The sequence below is a fragment of the Chaetura pelagica genome, unplaced genomic scaffold (genome assembly GCF_000747805.2).
Source record: "Chaetura pelagica isolate M959 unplaced genomic scaffold, ChaPel_1.0 scaffold516, whole genome shotgun sequence".
Lineage (NCBI taxonomy): Eukaryota > Metazoa > Chordata > Aves > Apodiformes > Apodidae > Chaetura > Chaetura pelagica.
The window spans coordinates 359,272-377,885 of record NW_009953654.1 but is presented as its reverse complement, the minus strand read 5'-3'; the positions used below and the strand labels follow the sequence as shown (position 1 = coordinate 377,885).

The 18,614-nt window shown below is 45.8% G+C and overlaps 1 protein-coding gene across 1 annotated transcript in view; it reads left to right on the top strand.

The window, feature by feature from the left end:
* The window catches only part of BZRAP1 (benzodiazepine receptor (peripheral) associated protein 1), a 41,734-nt gene that overhangs the window by 3,438 nt on the left and 19,682 nt on the right, over nt 1–18,614 (top strand). The window contains exons 4-15 of the mRNA XM_010000199.1: nt 387–509; nt 1,337–1,441; nt 1,789–1,839; nt 8,230–8,413; nt 8,736–8,953; nt 10,058–10,167; nt 11,358–11,467; nt 12,889–13,704; nt 14,222–14,373; nt 15,410–15,994; nt 17,722–18,024; nt 18,313–18,492. Coding sequence (XP_009998501.1) covers nt 1,340–1,441; nt 1,789–1,839; nt 8,230–8,413; nt 8,736–8,953; nt 10,058–10,167; nt 11,358–11,467; nt 12,889–13,704; nt 14,222–14,373; nt 15,410–15,994; nt 17,722–18,024; nt 18,313–18,492 — 2,811 coding nt within the window. The 5' untranslated portion in view covers nt 387–509; nt 1,337–1,339. The remainder of the gene's footprint in view (nt 1–386; nt 510–1,336; nt 1,442–1,788; nt 1,840–8,229; nt 8,414–8,735; nt 8,954–10,057; nt 10,168–11,357; nt 11,468–12,888; nt 13,705–14,221; nt 14,374–15,409; nt 15,995–17,721; nt 18,025–18,312; nt 18,493–18,614) is intronic.

Genomic DNA, 18,614 nt, shown 5'->3' with positions numbered 1-18,614 from the left:
CTGCTGAACTGTCTGTACTGTTCTCTCTGTTTAATTCTGCCATCTAGGATTAATAAAGCTTGTAGACCTCTGTGCTTTCTTCCTATCTCTTTGGTGTATAGCCTGGCTGTATCCCAGTCCCCTTCTCCTTGCAAATGGGATGTAGAAATGAGTCTAGTGGGAGGAGCAGCATATGCAAATAAAGTGTTGAGGACTGAGACAAATGCTTATGTATTTTCTTGGAGTGAAAGCCAGAAGGGAGGGGAGCTTCATTATTTTGGTATCATTATAAGTAGGAAGCAGGTCTGCCGAACAACCTGTTGAGATACAGAAATAAATTGTCCTCCGTTATTTATACAAGAATAACCTAGGACTGCTTGTGCTAATTAAAAATCCTTTGTCTTCAGGTGGAATGTGAGAATGCTCACCTGAAATTGCAGGTTGTTTTGGTTACTAAGGAACGAGATTCAGTAATTCAGACGAACCAAGGACTCCAAACCAAGCTGGAGAATCTAGAGCACGTGCTGAAGGTTAGTAGGATCCACATGGCTGGAAGGACTCTCCAGACATTTAATTCTGCTTTTGGTTGGCACATGTTGTCTCTTCCCTTTTTCTATCCTTTCTTTTGTCTCTGGGCTTCTGTTGGGAATTCTGCTTCTGCGGGATCCTGAAACATGGCCTTCCAAAGTGGGCAGAGATGCTTTAGAAATGCTGTTTCAGGGGTCTGGCTGGGAGGGGAAATAAAGTGGCCTTACAGATTGAAGGGTTTCCTTTGACTCTGTTGGTCTGACTTGTGATAAGAGTTTCTTACTTTCTCCTCTGTTTAATGATGGCTCCAGAGGACTGGAGCACCTGCTGTATGAAGACAGGCTAAGGAAGTTGAGGTTGTTCAGCCTAGAGAAGAGAAGTTCCGTGGTGACCTTATAGCAACTTTCCAATATCTGAAGGAGCCTACAAGAAAGCTGGGGTAGGGCTTTTTACACAGGTGTGCAGTGAGAGGACAAGGGGCAATGGTTTGAAACTTAGAGGGGAGATTCAGGTTGGACACTAGGAAAAAGTTCTTTCCTGTGAGGGTGGTGAGATGTTGGAACAGGTTGCCCAGGGAGGTTGTGGATGTCCCCTCCCTGAAGGTCTTCAAGACCAGGTTGGATGGGGCCTTGAGCAACCTGATCTAGTGGGAGGTGTCCCTGCCCATGCAGGGGTGTTGGAACTAGATGATCTTTAAGGTCCCTTCCAAGCGAAACCATTTTACGATTCTATGAAATACAGGCCATGTTTTTACTTCATGGCCCATGATAGGACACAGGACAGTATTTCAGTAGTGTCAGTCTTCAGCTGTCTGTGAATTGTTCTGCAGCACATGCGAAATGTGGCTGAGCGAAGGCAGCAGCTGGAAGTCGAGCACAAGGAAGCTCTGCTAGTCCTGCAGGAGAAGCAAGAGGAAGTCAGACGGTTGCAGCAGGTATGCAGCATGGGAGAGAATGGACAAGTTACTCTCTGAATCCCTGGAAAGTGATGCGACTCCTGCACCTTTCCTTGAAACGATGGTGTCTGGAGGTGGTACGTGTGATTTTACAGGTCACAGTAAACAAGGGAACAGTGTCTGCATCCGGGCGAAATCTAGTGCCTGAACAAAGTGAAGGGCTTTTCTCATGAATGGCAGCTCTGATCTCCCGCTGGTGTTTGTCCAAAGAGCAAAGACACGTTCAGTCTGTGTTTTAATCTGCAATGGTCTTATCAAGGTGGTGGTGATGGTAGAAGTGAACTTCGGTAGGCTGCATTCTTACTCCCTTTCTTATTTCTTCTTAGGCACAGGCAGAGGCAAAAAGAGAACATGAAGGAGCAGTACAGCTACTGGAGGTAAGGCAGAAGGAAACAAGATGCACATTTGCAGGGTCTGCAGGTCTGGTATATTTTGTTCTTATTGTCAGCTTTCTTGGTGCCCTGGGTTTTGTTGGTTCCTGAGCAAAATGCTTTAACGTCTTGATCAGATGCAATGCGTTGCTGCCATGAACAAATATCAGTTGTGTTGGCAGAGTAGTCTCTGGGGTCAAAAAGTTTTTGAGGATAAAATCCTGGCCTGCTCAGTCCCCAGATGGGACAGTGCTTTGAGATTGTGTCCAGTGGCTCTTTCAGGCTTGAATTAAGTAACCAAACTTGGATCTGCCCACTACATTTTCTGGGGTTATCTGCACGGAGAAACAGTGCATCCATGGAATTTGAAATTTCTTTTGTGTAAATTTGCTCTCTGCTTATAAATAGGAGAGAAAAGGGAAAAATGTGATCTTTGCCTGAGGATACCTGGTGATGAAGTTTGAGGCAGGTCCCACTTGCTAGACTGGGACCAGGAGTGCAGGAGCTGTGCCATCCACATGGAATACACTTTACTGTGGTGGCAAACAGCGTGACAGTGCAGCCTGGCAGGTGTGAGGAGCACTGGGTTGGTTTTGATTTGCAGTATCTCAGTGTTTATGAGGGTGACTTTGGAGAAAACCTTGGCTGTGAATTCCTGGAGCTGCAAAGGCGAAGCACCAAATGCTGAAACTTGCTGTGGTGGTTTAGTGGCTGCCAGAGAGTTGGCTTAGGTGTGATGGCAAATGGGGCAGCTTCTGAGCTCACTCAGTCCGCTGAGGTTTTCTGAGTATTAAAACATCTGTGACCAAGCAGAATGACTCACTGTACAACATCTGGCAGTGGAACCTCAGGCTGATGAGGCCATGGCCCTGTCTGTAGTGGTGACATGCAGTCAGAGATGACAGGCTGAACTGCCTGTGTCCACCGCTGTGCAACAGCTTGGTGGCTGTTAGAGGAGGGTTGAACAAGATGGTAAGTGTCCTTCATGGAGGAGGTAACTCCATAGCTGTAAATAGCAACTTCTTTGAAGGGTCACGGAACTGGAGAGCCTGAGAGTTCTGGGCTCCTACTAAATGGGATTAAAATTGTTGCAGACGGGGTGAATATCATGGGGAAGTGACATTATGTATTGCTTCGTTACCATGTCCTTTCTGGGCCACCTGCTTTCAACTGTAGGGACAGATCAGAGGTCGTGCAGCTGCTGCTTTTACGTCAGTTGGTGTTTAGCTGGCTTCATAGGGAAGGAAAGTTTGATGCTTGCCAGATGTTTTCTGAACTAATTCATTGAAGGACTGGAGAAGCTACTTTGGTTTAAACTAGTAATCTACCTGTGCAAAGGAAGAAAGGAACAGTCATTTGTTTTGGTGATTGAGAGGCTGGTTGCATTCTTCTGTAGGGCCTCATTAGTTAGATGTTCTTGCTTTCATCTTACTGGTGCAATGATACTTTATAAATCAGTGACACCAGGTAGACTGAAGAAATAAACTGTCATTAGAAGTTAGTTTAATGTGGAGTAACAGTCATCTAAATAACTTAACTGTAATCATAGTCATTCCAGAACATCAGCGTAGGGCAATATTAACGGTTTTGGGGTGCCCACACTGTGAATTGTCATTTTTGGATGTGTTTGGATTACTTTCTGATGTAATATTACTGAAGAGTGAGTGTGGTCCATTTCCCTGTTGGAAGAGTTCAGTCACATGATTGTCATAAGTGGAGTCTCACTCCTTGGAGATGTTCAGAACTCAACTAGACAAAGCTCTTGGCCACCTGCTCTAGCTGAGCCTACTTTGAGCTGAGGGAGGGATCTCCAGAGCTACCTTCCAGCCTCAGCTAGTCTGTAGTTGTGTGTTGAAGCAGGTTCTGGGGTGTGTAGAGAGATCTGGAGTAGTTTCTGTGCACAGAAATACTGTGGATAGAAGGATTGGCCCAGCTTAGAAAGAAAACCTTGCGAGTTGTGATCATGAGAAAGAAGGAATCAAGCAGTGGTTCCAAAGTACATGAGGCAAGATTCTCAACTGCCTTTTGAATGGCATAAATGCAAAAGGCAACAGCCTGATTTCAGAAGTCCAGTGTAGGATTTTTGTTGGGAAATTCGGTGAGCAGAGCTCGACTTGGCTTGTTTCCCCTGAGTCAGGAGCAGGATGCATGACTGAACAGGTTGTCATGCCAGGTTCCCAGCACTCTTTGGTCTAAGTGTCCATTCTGTGGATTTTATGGGTGGTTGCAACATGCTGGGAAAAGAGGACTCAAAATTTGTCACTGACGCTCAAGGCATATTGTGATTTGGAGGCTCTCAGAAAGTCTGTGATTGTTTTGTTCATGCATTTGGTATGTGGGGTTTGGCTGTTGTTCAGCAAAGAAATGCATCTGGGAAGGAGGTGGGAATCTCAGTGTGGAGCAAAGCAGACTGTAGGTTGATGAGAAAACCATTTAATTCAAGTGGAGGGTTGGGTTATCTGTGGCAGACTGAGTTTTGGCTAGTGCAACTGCTGATGTGGTTTTATCTCTTTTTACTTTTCTTCTTGCTACCAGAGTACTTTGGATTGCATGCAGGTACTGCTATAATCCTGTCAAACAGGACATTTTTCTTGTCTGTCCTGACTTTGACAGTTGCTTGATAGTAGTGTTTTAACTATACTCTGGAAAAGACTGCAAGAGTGTCACCTCCAAGAAATAAATGTAATTAAAGGAGCTACCAGTGTGAGTCTGAGGGATTAGCTGCTTTTCTGTTTCAATGCTTTGCTTTCTTGATCTACTAGAATTAGGAGCTTTAATTTTTTTGGCATTTCCAGATTTTGAAGTTGCCCAACAGTGCATCTTCTCCATGTGTCACATGGTCTTGGCCATTGCATGCAGTTCAAGAGTGAAATGTTTTCCTTCAAAACCCAAACACAATGGCTATATCATTGCAAATGAAAGCGTTGGGGGATCATCAGGGCTGGACACCTGCCATGTAAGGGAGAAGAAGCAGCAGGGATGGGGCTTGACTTTTATGATCCCTGACTTGATAGTGAGTCTTAAGTCTATATGTATGCATTGAAAACCAAAGCAGAGTAGAGTGTCCTTGGTCTCTCAGCAGTAACATAAACATTCCAGCTGTATCAGTCCACTAGCTGGAAAATTTGCTGTGCTAGTTAAAAGGTAGCTTAGTGAAGGAAAAAAAAAATCAGTAAAAAGAAAATTGGCTTCATCCTGGCTCAAACCAGGACAATGGGAAGCAAAGATTGTGAATAAGACTTTTCACAGAAGAGGTAGAAACTAATGAAGGCACAGTCTGGGAGCTGTGCTAGCTGGCCTGGTCACAAGTGGTTTGGAAAGCAGTGGATGGGATTTGTAGCTGATAGAAAACTGTTTTCAACTGGGACCTTCTGATCTGACTGCAAAGAGCTGTGAGATCTCGTGAGTAACAGGGAGATGAAATACCAGGTAACATGGACTGTGCAAAGTGCTGCACAGGGAAGAGAGGCAGCTGTGACCCAACTTTCACTGTACTGGCCTCTGAATTCCCTGTTTTGGCAAGAAATGAGGCTTGAGGCAGGATATTTTTTTAGATGTCAGCCTAATTCACAAGTGTGGTCAAAAAGGCAAGTACCGTGTTGGGAACTTTTAGGGAAGTAATTTGGAACAGCTCAAGGACATTATTAGGGTATGCCTATATTTGTGTGGAGTTATGGATGTTCCTTTAATCCCTTTGGCATTAGTCCTGCTTTGGGCAGGAGTTTGGACTGCAGACCTGTAGAGTTCCCTTCAGCAAAATTGTGATTTTGCTGATCTCAAAAACATACAGCAGAAGATATAGAGAAAGGCAACAAGGGACGTCTGGTTGGGAACGTTATCTGTAGGAGAAGTAAAATAGAGCAGCCAAGTAGGAGAGTGTGTAAGAAGACAGGACTCAGCTGGTGGTGGTTTGGTCTAGTTGGGAGTGGAAAATTAGAGGAAGTTCCTGAATTGGTATAACTGAGCCCACCAAGCTCTGCTCTTGCAGCCTCTTCTGGTAACCATGCTGTTCATTCTCAGGTGGTGTGAAGCTCCTTTTTCTTCCCATTTTGGGTAGAGCATAGACACAAGTGTCTCCTCTCTTCTGTGTCTGGGGCTTGATTCCTGCTGGTTCCCTGCAACTCCTGGCCATGTCCTCATGTTCCTCATGTTCCTCTTCCTTACCCACAGCCTTCTAGCACTGTCAAGGAAACTTGCTGCTTGCCCAGCTGTGTTTGAGCCTCTGCAGGTAGTCTGCTAGAAGTACATGTTGTACAGGGTGTGGCACTAATGCTCCGGGTTGGTTTGTGTATTATTTCAAACAACACGAGAACACAATACACCCAAATAATTAGGTATATCAGAATTAAACTGTGGATTATTCAGGCTATTGGCTTGGCCACTAGTATAAATTGATTTAAACTGTGATTAATAAATGTACAGACCCAAGGTACTGTTAGGATGCTGTTAAACACATCTGCTGGCTCAGGTCTCCAGATGAGACAGAAAAACCCTTTCTAGGCCTTCAGTTGTTCTGTACCTGCCTCTTGTCATCATCATCATTGGGCTGCATCCCAAGCTGGGGGACAGATGCTGGTCGAGGGGAAACCCTATTTTCATCCAGTGCAACTGTTCTTACTGTTCATGGTTTCTTTTTTCTATTAAGGTGTCATGCCTGCGGGAGAAGCATTTATGTTCAAAACCTTAAGTGCAAGTAAATTCCAGCAGTCATAGTTGCAGAGGAAGCCTGCACAACATGACTTAGTGAACAAAGAGTGGACTCTGAGCCAGTGGAGAATGCAGATGCTTCTGGAAGTTGCTTGTGGCATCTGAAATTCTCTTTCAAGTTCAGAGACAAGTATTTCATGCCAGACTGCAGAGATTTAACCAGGCTTCCCTTAAAGACTGAGAGCACCCAGCTAATTGTGAAGGAAACAAGTGGCCAACTAATGTGTTTTAAAACAGATATGTCCCAGTAAAATAAAATTTCACACAACCTACTAAGCTGATAAGGAATGGGCTAGAAAGTTTTAGGGGTATTCTGAGACCAGGAAGAAAGCTTTTTCCAGGTGACATGTTATTTTTATAGCTGCCTAAACCCCAGAATTTCTCGCAGAATATTTGAAGACATTTAATTTTATAGTTGGAGGGAGAGAGACACTTCAAAAACATTTTGTAGAATGGAAAATTTTGAAGAGCACAGTTGTGTGCAGCTTTCTGTGTTGGTGCATTTTACCTATGCAAAATGATGAGATCAGTGACTACAAAGCCTGGTGTGATCTCAGCCCAAAGAGAAAAAAAAGGAAAAAAAGTAATTTCTTGCAAGGCAGGGCCTGCACCTCAGCCAAATGCACTAATGCTAAATTATGTCCTGTCTGTATTAACTCAGATGAAGAACTGCTGATTAGGTAGTATCTTCCCATCCAGCACTAATGCTGTTTGCTCGCTTATCACCTGAAGTGCATGAGCATGAACTGCACAGGGTCTCTGTTGAGGAAGCCAGAGTAAGATGTTGCACAATGGAAGAGTGAGAAGAGGGAAAAGGAGCAGTTGCATTCTTTTGGGAACTGATATCCTTCCAACTGGGGAGTCTGTGGGGATGTGTAAGGACAGCCAGGGCTCAGCAAGCTTTTGAAAGGGGAAGATCTAGAGATGGTTGAAAGAGTATACTAAAAAATATAAATGGTTCTGTAGTAGGAATGTGTCCCTCCCTCTCCACAGTATTTCCCTGAGGCTCCTCTGCATCTTTTCTTGCTGAGATGTAGTTTTCTGTTACTCAGCATACATTTCTGGAGCAAGTTGTCCCTGTAGGATCTGGTGGCAAAGTGTGTGGGCTGCCTGCATCGGAGAAATGTTCTGCATCATGGGTCAGGGTGCTGATACTCTTTGCCCTTCCTGGTGCCTGGAGGAGCCAGGGTCTGGAGGGACAATCAGGAGTTCTGCCCAGAATGGTGGGGGACACCAGAGGAAGATTTCAGGAGCTTGTTGTAGCCTCTGGAGTGATGGACAAGACAGAGCATTGGGAGAGCACGTCATTTTGGAGACATGATTTTAATGCTCCTATCAACATGCAAAGCCTTTTCAGTCTCTTCTTTTTCAATGTTTATTTATCTTTAACTTATCTCATCCAGTCTTGTGCAGGGCTTGGGCAGGATGTTGAAGTTCAAGCTGAGCTTTTCAGGAATAATGCCTAATTTGAGCTTCCAGTCAGTATCCTCATAGATGATGAGTCTCAGGTGTTCAAAGATGCTGTAGGAGTGAAGCTGCTGGTTTCTATTGACCATTCCTGTGCAGGGCACTCCTTTAGGTTCTTACAGTTTGAGACCCACTGAAAAGGTGCAGCAAAGGCAAATGCTGTTTGGAGCCTCACTGGTGGTTTTGATGTGTTTATGCCTCATCTTGTGTCTCTCCTGTCAGGCCCGGGTGAAATATCTAGAGGACCAGTGTCGCAGTCAAACAGAGCAGTTCAGCCTCTTGTCTCAGGAGCTCAAGCAATTCCGGCTTCAAACAGGAAAAATCGACCTTCTCACCTCTACACTGGTGACTTCAGAGCTTCCTCTTGCTCTGTGCAGCTCTACCCCACAGTCCCACTCGGAGAAGGGTAAATTCTGGAGATGCCTGCCAGTGTTTTGACAAATGAATTGTTATTTGTGTAAATGGAAAGGTGTAAAGGAAATAAGGCAAATGTTTGGTTAAGTTTTGGGATCTCTGTCTCTTTTCTTGTAAATACCTCTGGTTCCTTTTGTAGTCATAAAGATAACTTAGCATTTATCAGACCAAAGAGAGCCCAGGGTGTCTGGTCTGGTGCACTGTTAAACGAGTGACAGTTTTAGAGACTTGAGCTGCTCTAAAGGGTGTTTGCTCTCTGCTGATCTTGTTTTCTGCCAGTGGCTAAGAGTAATGGACAGATGATTTTGTTGCAGAATCAACTGTTCCTGGATTGCTCACTCACCAGAGTGCAAAGAAGGTTCAGAATGAAGAGACTAAGTTGGAGTCATTGCAGCAAGTGCCTGATGCCACTGCTGGTTCCCCAGTTGCTGCTCCCAATTCACAGAAACAAGCCAAGAAAATGGAGTCTCAGTCAAATTCTTCAAAATCAGAATCCATGCAGAACAGTCCGAAATCCTGCCCAACTCCAGAGGTCAGTATGAGAGTACCCTTTGCAGTTTCAGCTATCTAGCCACAAGGAAATAAAGACATTGCTCAGAGCACCACTGATGTTGCATTCATTCCTGCCTGCTGCCTGAAGTAAATGAGAAAAGCTGTAGGAAAAACTAGAAAGGCCTTGGCTAGCCCATGCAGTGCTCATGTGGACATCTTGCTGTGCTCCAGAAAGGAAGCAACTACCTAGATGAAATGCTGGGAGCTTGGAGAAGGAGTGGAGTTGTTCAGACTTATGTGGGGAAGAAAAGAACAGTTTCCCACAGGAGGTCAGTCAGTGAGAAATGTGAGAAAATTCTTGCTGAGCTTTCTAATGACATCTGAGCTACCCTTAAGCATTCAATGGCTCTATACTGTTATTTTTAGCATGCTGAGGAAGAGGAATTTCATGCTAGCCCTGTATCTTACATGTTTTCCTTCAGGATGTTCTACTGGCTGTTAGCAGAGCCAGCAGTTTGGACTGGATGGCCCTGCCAGTTCCAACCAAAACTCTTCTCAGTGTTCTGCAAGTACATAAATGTTATATTGAGGCATTTGCAGGTGCTGGAGGGGAGCTGCCTGGACAAAAGTGCTTGGAGGTGTAGGCATCTAACAGAGCTGGAAAGTCTCCTTTGTGCCAGATTGCCAATTATGTTGCAGCCCATGACAACCACCATTTAGACAAAGCAAGAAATGAATATACCGAATTATGGATATGTAGGGTGGAAGGGGCCTCCAGTCTCTAGTCCATTCTCCTACTCCAGTGGGACTGTCACCAACACTAGGTCAGTGTGACTATGGCTTTGCCTAGCAGAGGCTCTGGGTTCTTATGTAGATCCCCCACCTTGATGGGAACCTGTCTCCCACCTGATCAAGGAGTTTTTCTTAATATCTGACTGGAACCCCTGAAGCTGCAGCTTAGATCTATTACCTTTTATTGCTACTTATTCACCTTAGAAGTAATTTTTCAGCTGGTCCTTATCCCAGTGGCCAGACTGGCACCATAGAAGAGTTTAGAGGACTTGTTCCCTGATGTTCAAACTGTTGGAGTGTTCCTTCTCTGTGATTTGGGCCATATCATATCCCTCCTCTTTCATCTTTTTAGGTGGACACTGCAAGTGAAATGGAAGAACTGGATGTTGACAGCATCTCTGTGATGCCAGAGCAAGGCAGCCAAGGCCCTGCAAAGCTGCAGGTGTTCCTGGCTCGATACAGGTACTGGGACATTTCTTATGGTCTTGATGTTAGACAGGTTATCTCACAATTGCCAACTTCGCATGCTTCTCTGGGATTCACCAGTCTGAGGGGTGGGTATTAGCTTACACTGGGGATCTTGTTCCTCTGTGGGATTTTTTTGAGGCCAGTTTTTTCCTGCACAAACCCAATGTGCTTATCATAACAAAAACATGGTAACCTCATTCAGTGAACAGCACTGTGGGAAACTTCTTTTTAGTGTAATACTGGATGGAAAATTGAGTTTGAATAGACATATTCCTTACAATATTTGATTTCTCTGGAATAATCCAAGAAATTTTCACAGATTCATAGAATCCCAGACTGGTTTGGGTTGGAAGGGATCATCTAGTTCAGTCCCCTGCATGGGCAGGGACACTTCCCACCAGACCAAGTTGCTCCAAGCCCCATTCAACCTGCCCTTCAACACTTCCAGGGATGGGGCAGCCACAGCTTCTCTGGGCAGCCTGGACAGTCTTGCCACCTTCACAGTGAAGAATCTCTTCCTAATATCTAACCTAGTGAAGCTCTTGGACAGTTTAAAATGCTGAGTTGCAGCACTGAGAGGATCTTGAAGGCCGGGTTATGAAGAAAGGCTTAGAAGCCTCTTTCACTCTTTTTGCACAGATCAACTCATTCTTAGGGTTTTAAAGTTGACAATTTTGAGATTCCCTGCTGTGCTTGCCCATGGCAGTCATGGCAAGTAAAGTGTATCTTGAAAGTTTGGGGCATTTTCTATATTTATTTTTTTTTTAGTCAAAACTATTAAATGCATGAAATGCAGAGAGCTATCTACACAAAATAGTGAAAGGTCCAGGTCAGTTTAGTGTATCTATTTTAGAAATGAAGAGTCCTGCAACCTAATTGTTAGTCTCAGAAACCCATCAGGCACACAGATAATTGAAATGTTTTCTCCAGCGCTTTCTTGAGTCATTCCAATCTGTTCTGCTACTCAGAAAATTATTCCTAGCTGCTAATTAAATATGGAGCAATATGTTATTAGCTGTGTATAAACCCATGAACTAGAGTCAAGACCTTTTTCTGTGGAATTTGCTGTTTGCAAAATGTGAATACAGTCCCAGTGAGTTGCAAACTCATCTCCCATCATGGCTTGAGTGTGGTGCTGGTGAAGTTACTCTACAAAGTAAGTCTTGATATTGTAAATATTTCAGCTACAATCCTTTTGATGGACCTAATGAAAATCCAGAGGCAGAGCTTCCACTGACTGCTGGAGAATATATTTACATCTATGGAGACATGGATGAAGATGGCTTCTTTGAAGGTGTGTTGTGGTAGAATGAAATGTGAGCCAACTGCTGTGGAGGATTTCTGTCTCCTCAAAAAACAAGAGAGGAATTTAGTGATTCTCAAAAACTCAAGGTTTTCTGCCCAAAGTTAGTTTGTTAGTGGGAAGAACAGATTCTGTTGGAAAAGGCCTTATTTGTTAAATCTAAGACATGAAATCTTGGTCTAGTGATTTCAGTGAGAATTTTTCTGCTGCTTTCAGCAGAGCTTCAGGTGTACCCTGATGTGGTTCCTCTCTAGTTATGGAGAGAAATGTTTTCAGCCCTGGGCACCTTCTGCAGATGGTCTGTTTCCTGCTTTCCAGTGAGGGCACAGTGAGCTAGAGACTGTAGACAGGTGATGGTCCCCATTCCCTCTGTGCTTGTGGCAGAGTAGGGTAGAAGATAAGCAGACCAAAGTACAGTTGTTCCCCTCCTTGTTGTCACACAGTGTGTTTTTCTCTTCCGGCACCTTCAAAAGCATGATCCTGGTTGACTAAATAGGCAGAGGGAATGTAAACCAGCAATTGTGGACTGTTAATTTGTAATGAAGTTTCTTTGTGGAGCTGGCTTAAAGGGATGAAGGATTCTAATTTACTGAGGTGCTTTGCAAGAGCTGAGGCAAATGCATGCCATGTTGCACTGCTTTCTCTTTGACTGTTGTGGCTCGCTTTTTCTTTGTTTCCAAGCTTCTCATGTATTTGTTTGTTTATTGTTTAAAGAATAAAAAGGCTCTTCTGTAGTAATGTTTTCTGCTTTCCCTGCTTTCAGTTGATTTGCTGTAGGTAGAGTTTGAAAGGGGAAAGTAAATGCAATCCCTACGTACTGCTCATTTGACAGTGGTTTGAGTCTTGCACATACCAAGAGTGCTGTGGTGTCAGTTGTTCTCCTGGGTCCTTTTGGGACATCTTTATAATAGAAGCTAGCCTGAAAAAGGAGGGAACTAAAAAGAAGGCCAGAGCTGAACACAGAGCTGGAAAGATGGGCTTTATTGAGGAAGTACTACAAACCCCAAAGCAGTATGGTTGGGAGAAGACATAAATTAATCAATCTGCACAGCCTGGGCAATCTGGAAAGAGACACTTCAGTTAGTGAAAGGGCTGTGATGAGGAACAACAGGATAATGAAGGAGAAAAAACCCTTAATCTAATTCCCCAATTATCTTTCTAATTAGTTGGCTCTGGGGTGTGTGGAGCAGTGAGTCTTCTCTCTGTGGCCACTAGGATCTAGGTAGGGAAGCCCTAAGAAATGCAGGAAACTTTGCCAAAAAATAACCTCCCAGAGTTTTGTTGTTTCTTTTTCATTGCTGACTGCAGTGCAGTTAGGACCTAGCATAGATGTTGTCACATTGTCTTCACAGATGGGTTGGAAGGCTGAAGAGTAGGTGCAGTGATAACAGGTTTCCTGTTTTTTCATTTAGGGGAGCTGATGGATGGCCGGCGAGGGCTGGTCCCTTCCAATTTTGTTGAGAGAGTTTCAGATGATGACCTCGTGACGTTTCTGCCTTCAGAGCTGAATGATCTCACCCATAGTTCATACCAGGAGAAAAGTTTTGTCAGTGCAAGCGCCAGCAGTGGAGATAAGAGTGATATCTCCACTGAAGAGAGTAGCATCAGTCCATTGGCCAGTAGAGCAGAAGGAGACCAGGAGGAACCTGTTAGTCATACAGCAGTGCCTTACCCAAGAAAATTGACTTTGATTAAGCAGCTTGCCAGAAGTATAGTTGTAGGCTGGGAACCACCACTTTTGCCAGCTGGCTGCCCAGAGATACAAAGCTACAACATCTATGTGGATGAAGAGTTACGTCAAAATGTGAAGAGCAGCTTTCAGACCAAAGCAGTGATTGAAAAGCTGGATCTGAAGACAAAGACTTACCGTGTATCTGTGCAGACTGTGACAGAGCGAGGCAGTTCTGATAAACTGCGATGCACTTTCTTTGTGGGGCAAGATTTTTCCATGACACCAACAATGCTGAAAGTCAGAAGTGTCACTGCCACATCAGCTGAGGTCACGTGGCTTCCCTGCAACAGCAATTACCACCATGCAGTGTACCTCAATGGGGAGGAACGTGACGTGACAAAACCTGGGGTCTACTGGTACACCTTCCGTGACCTGCTGCCTAGCACTCAGTATGTTGCCAAGCTGGAGGCCCGACCCTTGAAAACCCCTTGGGAAGAGGTCCCTGAAGGGCAGGAGCAGGACTCAGCTGAAATACACTTCACTACCCCACAAGCAGGTACTGGTGCAGTCCTGCCCTGTGCATGGAGTGCTCAGAGCAGTGTGCTTGCACCTGATGTTGCTGTGAAGCCTTGAGGTGAAGGGAAGCAAAGCTCATTAGGTCCCAAAGCCTGAGCTGCTATTCTGTTTTGTCTTCATGTTTTCCTTCCCTTTTTTTTTTTTTTTTTAATTTATTATCTCTTTTGCTTTCATTTGCCCTGGGAAGACACCCTCCTAGCTGATTGTGCAGCATGCCTCTTGGGTGTGGAAGATCTGGTTTGCCATGACCTTGCTCTGCCTCTTGGCCTCAGCTACTTTTGCAAAGCTCTGTTTTCTGTGCTTTGAAGCTTTCACAGAACAAGAGCACCTTATTTTCTCTGGTTCTGTCTGTCATTTCCCAAGACTAGGGAAACTGCTCTAGGACATTTCTGCGGTGGCAGGTCTGGTGTGGGAAGTTTCTCTTTGATTCTAACCAGAGTTTAGCTGAGCTTAATGCTGTAGTCAGGTAAACAAGAGGAAAATCTGGTCTCTTCTAGGCACTCCTGATGCTCCTTTGGATGTCCAGGTGGAAGCTGGTCCCTCACCAGGTATCCTTGTTATCAGCTGGTTGCCTGTCACCATTGATGCTGAAGGATCTTCCAATGGAGTTCGAGTCACAGGTTACGCAGTGTACGCGGATGGGCAGAAGGTATTGTGAGGACCTTCCTGCAAGGGGGTGGCTGGAGCCTGGGTCAGGGGGAGCAGGCAGTTGCAGAGTCTCCGGTCCTGCAAAGCTTGATCCAATAAGCATGCCAGGAGGAGGCAGTGACAGTCCTTGGCCTGGAAAGGAATGATATCTGAGAACAGACAATGCTTGGGTTTGTTTTGACTGGTTGTAGCAGGACGTCTGATCTCCTCTCCCATCCCATTCACGGCACTGATTTACACCATATAAAGACATCTCTCCAGGTTTTTGGCGTGTTCTAGATACAACTAAGCTAGGCAATCTGTAAAATAAGGCAATTAGTGTCAGCCTCCTCTGTCTCACCCGAGGCACTAGGTTGATCTCTGGAAAAGCAAGAAGCCCAATGAGCAATTAGTGTGAAAGGCGTGGCTGGAGTGCAACTACACAATCTTGCCACCACATGCAGCTTGGCTCTGGACTGTGAGGAGTGAGGTGTAGTTCTCCAGCTCTGTCTTAAATTAGGGACAGGCAAAGGGAGAGGTGTACAAACAGCAGAGAGTCCAGTACCAGTATTGGTAGAGAACCTCCAAGGATTAAAAGTGGCCCATGCACATATGGTCTTCTGCACACATGATGTTGTACCATTGGCCATGGGAGAGGGAAGCCACAGCTGTTTAAAGGAGCACAGTGCAAAACAGAGTGGTACTGGCTTCTCTTTTATAATGTGAATGCCTTTTCTTCTACATGGGTCTAAAAAGGAGGAATCTGGGAAGGTAGGCAAAAGTGGGGCCAAAAAAATGAATAGCCTTTTAAAGGGTAGTGAACAAGGAGAGTTAAAGCCTAGAGTAATATTTTATCAAAAATCCAGTTTCTCAAATGGTTAAGGTAAGAGTTTCTCTTTACTCTTCATTCTTCCCTGATACTGTGCAGAAGCATGAGAATTCTGCACACCTGCTCTCAGTTTCGGGGTCTGTCATTAACTTTGGGCTCAGGAAATGTCATTCTCAGAGGGGCTGAGCTGCACACAGTAAGTAATTGCTTGCTCTTGTTTTGTTTGCAGATGATAGAAGTTACTTCTCCAACAGCTGGGAGTGTCCTGGTGGACTTGTCCCAGCTGCAGATGTTCCAGGTGTGCCAGGAGGTTTCTGTGAGAACAATGTCTCAGTACGGGGAGTCGGTGGATTCAGTTCCAGCCCAGATTTCCTCAGTCTTGCTGCAAGCCTCTCACTGCTCTTTACCTTCAGATTCTGCTGTTTCCACCACTGGACTACCCCGTGGAGAACCCAGGGGCTCTCTGCCTGCACGCAACCCACCCACACGCCAGACAGCTGCACTCCTGCTTCAACAGAAAGTTTCGACTTGTAGCTCAGATGCCAAATTGGCTGAGCTGTCCTCCAGCCATGACGGCTCAGCACAGTCTCTGCCAGAGAAGGCCTCTTCACCACCACACCTTTCCTCTCCCAGTGCTTCCTTGGTGGAGGTTTTAGGCACTTCTCCACAGGGATCCGATGCTGTACAAGACAAGGAGTGTCTGACTGTACCTTCTCAGCAAGCTGGCAGTACAGTGCTCCCCGGGGCAGGCAAGGAGCCTGTCTCCTCAAGGGAAGCAGAATTGCAAGGCCTGAGTGAAGGGATGGAGGTGCAGGTAAGTGCTTACATCTCCTCCCCAGCACCTCAAGTGCTGGGAAGGAGGACAGATCATTTTGGGGAATGGAATGAAATGCCACTGAGCATTTGGTTCTGGAGCCCTCAATATAAGAATGACATGGAACTTTTGGAACAAGTTCAGAGGAGAGCCATGATGATCCAAGGGCTGGAGCACCTCTCATGTGAAGACAGGTTGAGAGAGATGGGGTTGCTAAGCCTGGAGAAGGGAAGGCTCTAGGGAGACAGCTCAGAGGAGAAGGGTCTTGGTAGACAGTAAGTTAACAATGAGCCAGCATTGTGCCTTTGTGGCCAAGAAAGCCAATGGTGACTTGGAAAGTGTTAGGAAGAGTGTGGCCAGTAGGTTGAGGGAGGTTGTCTTCGCCCTCTGCTTTGTCCTGGTGAGGCCACATCTGGAATATTTTGTTCATTTCTGGGTTCCCCAGTCCATGAGAGATGGGGAACTGCTGGAGAGAGTCTGGCAGAAGGCAACAAAGGTGATCAGAGGGCTGGAGCATCTCCCTGAAGAGGAAAGGTTGATAGAGTTGGGATTCTTTAGCCTGGAGAAGAGCAGGCTGAGGGTGCCTATGTCTGTAAGTAAAGGGTGAGTGCAAGGAGGATGGAGTCAGGCTCTTTTCAGTAGTGCCCAGCAACAGGACAAGGGACAATGGGAATAAACTGGAACACAGGAAGTTCCATCTGAACATGAGCGGCAACTTCTCCATAGTGGGGGTGACAGAGCCCTGGAACAGGCTGCCTAGGGAGGCTGTGGAGTCCCCTTCATTGGAGATATTCAAGAGACTCCTGGATGCAGCCCTGGCTAATGTGGTCTAGGGGATCCTGCTTTAGCAGGGGGGTTGGACTAGATGATTTCTAGAGGTCCTTTCCAACTCTGATGATTCTGTGAGACCATAGAGCACCTTCCAGTACCTGAAGGGGCTATAGAAGAGCTGGGGAGGGACTTTGTACAAGGGCATGGAGTGATCAGAGAAGGGGTGATGGTTTAAAACTGCAAGAGGGGAGATTCAGATATAGACATTAGGAGGAGATTGAGGGTGGTGAGACCCTGGCCCAGGTTGCCCAGGGAAGCTGTGGCTGCCCCAACCCTGGGAGGGTTGGAGGCCCGGGTGGATGGGGCTTGGAGCAACCTAGTCTGGTGGGAAGTGTCCCTGCCCATGCAGGTGGGTTGGAACCAGATGATCTTTGAGGTCCCTTCTCACCCAAACCATTCCACGAGTCTGTGATCTTTCTGTGGCAGACAACAGTTGTGCTCTCTTTACATTCTTCTTCATTAATTTCCCTTTTCTTTACAGTCCTTTCCAGCAGCAGGAGGTGCTGGGGTGGTGTCCTCACTCAGGCTAACCTGCAGGCTGGAGTGTAGAACATTGCAGATGAGGATGGGAAACTACCTTGTTGTATTTCTTGAGCTCTTGTTGCTGCTGTAGAACTGGTGATTGTCAATACACTCTGTGGCTGACATGAGCCACCTCTGGTGGCCAGAGCTGCAGCAGTGGAAAGACCATTTTTCTACTTGTAGCAAATGACAGGGAGGTTTGTTCCAGGGCTGGCCAGCCTTCTTAGCTGCAGATCACCTGCCAAAACAGTGTCAGAGAGATTGGAGTGTTCAGGGGCCCCTTTTGGTGCACAAGTAGGGGGTGATATCTCCCCCAGGTTTCACTGTTTGTGATGACTTTTTTTTTTTTTTTTTTGGTTTGGTTTGTTCCCCAGATGGAGCAATCTGCAACCAAAGTGCCAGAGCTGGAAAGCCCACCCAACAGTAGTCTGCAGATCTGTATGGAGACCTGCCATGCATGCTCTGTGGAGGAGTCACCAAAAGATCCCAATGCTGAACGAGAGAAAGAGGCAAAGGAGAAACATTTGAGCACAGAGCCTCTGCCCTCCCCCAGTCAGGCTGAGGGGACAGAGGGCACCTCACAAAACAGAAGTGTGAATGGGAGCAGCTGCCAGGAGTTCCTGAGGTTGTCACCTGGCAAGGAAGTGGTGAAAGAAATCTCCAGAGTGAAAAGAGAGGTTTGTTTGGCTTTGGTGGAAGCTAAACATCCCATGGAGGGATGTAGGTGGTATTTGACACCCCAAGGTTTTACAATCTGGTGCAGTATTGTTCTTTTGCAGGCTATAAAACGTGTCTGCCAGTTGTGTGTGTCTGTGGGTGCACACATGCCAGTTGTTGCGCCAAGTGCTGCCCATTGGATTTCTTGCCACTTTAGTTGTGTGTGTGCTGGAGGAAGGTAAAATGCAGTTTGTTGCTGAAACAGGGTCCCCGAGAGGACTGAGGAAATCTCTTTTGCTTTTTCATAGCAAGAAGAAAAAATGTCTGAAATGGGAAGAAGGCAGCTGACTCTTTTTGCTGAGCACAACCGTAGTTCTGACCTTTCAGATATTTTGGAAGAGGAGGAAGAAGATGAGCTGTCTTCAGAAGCTCTGGAAGAGAAGAAAGGGGATGAGAGAGAGCCATGTTCCCAGGAGAATGGGGAAAAGGTAACGTGTAGCAGAGTAATGCTTGTGGGGAGCACCAGTGCAGCCATCCCATGTCATCAGCTCACAGGAGGAGGTGCTGGTGCCCAGCACCCTCAGGAGTGCTTGGCTGAGTCCCCTCCTGC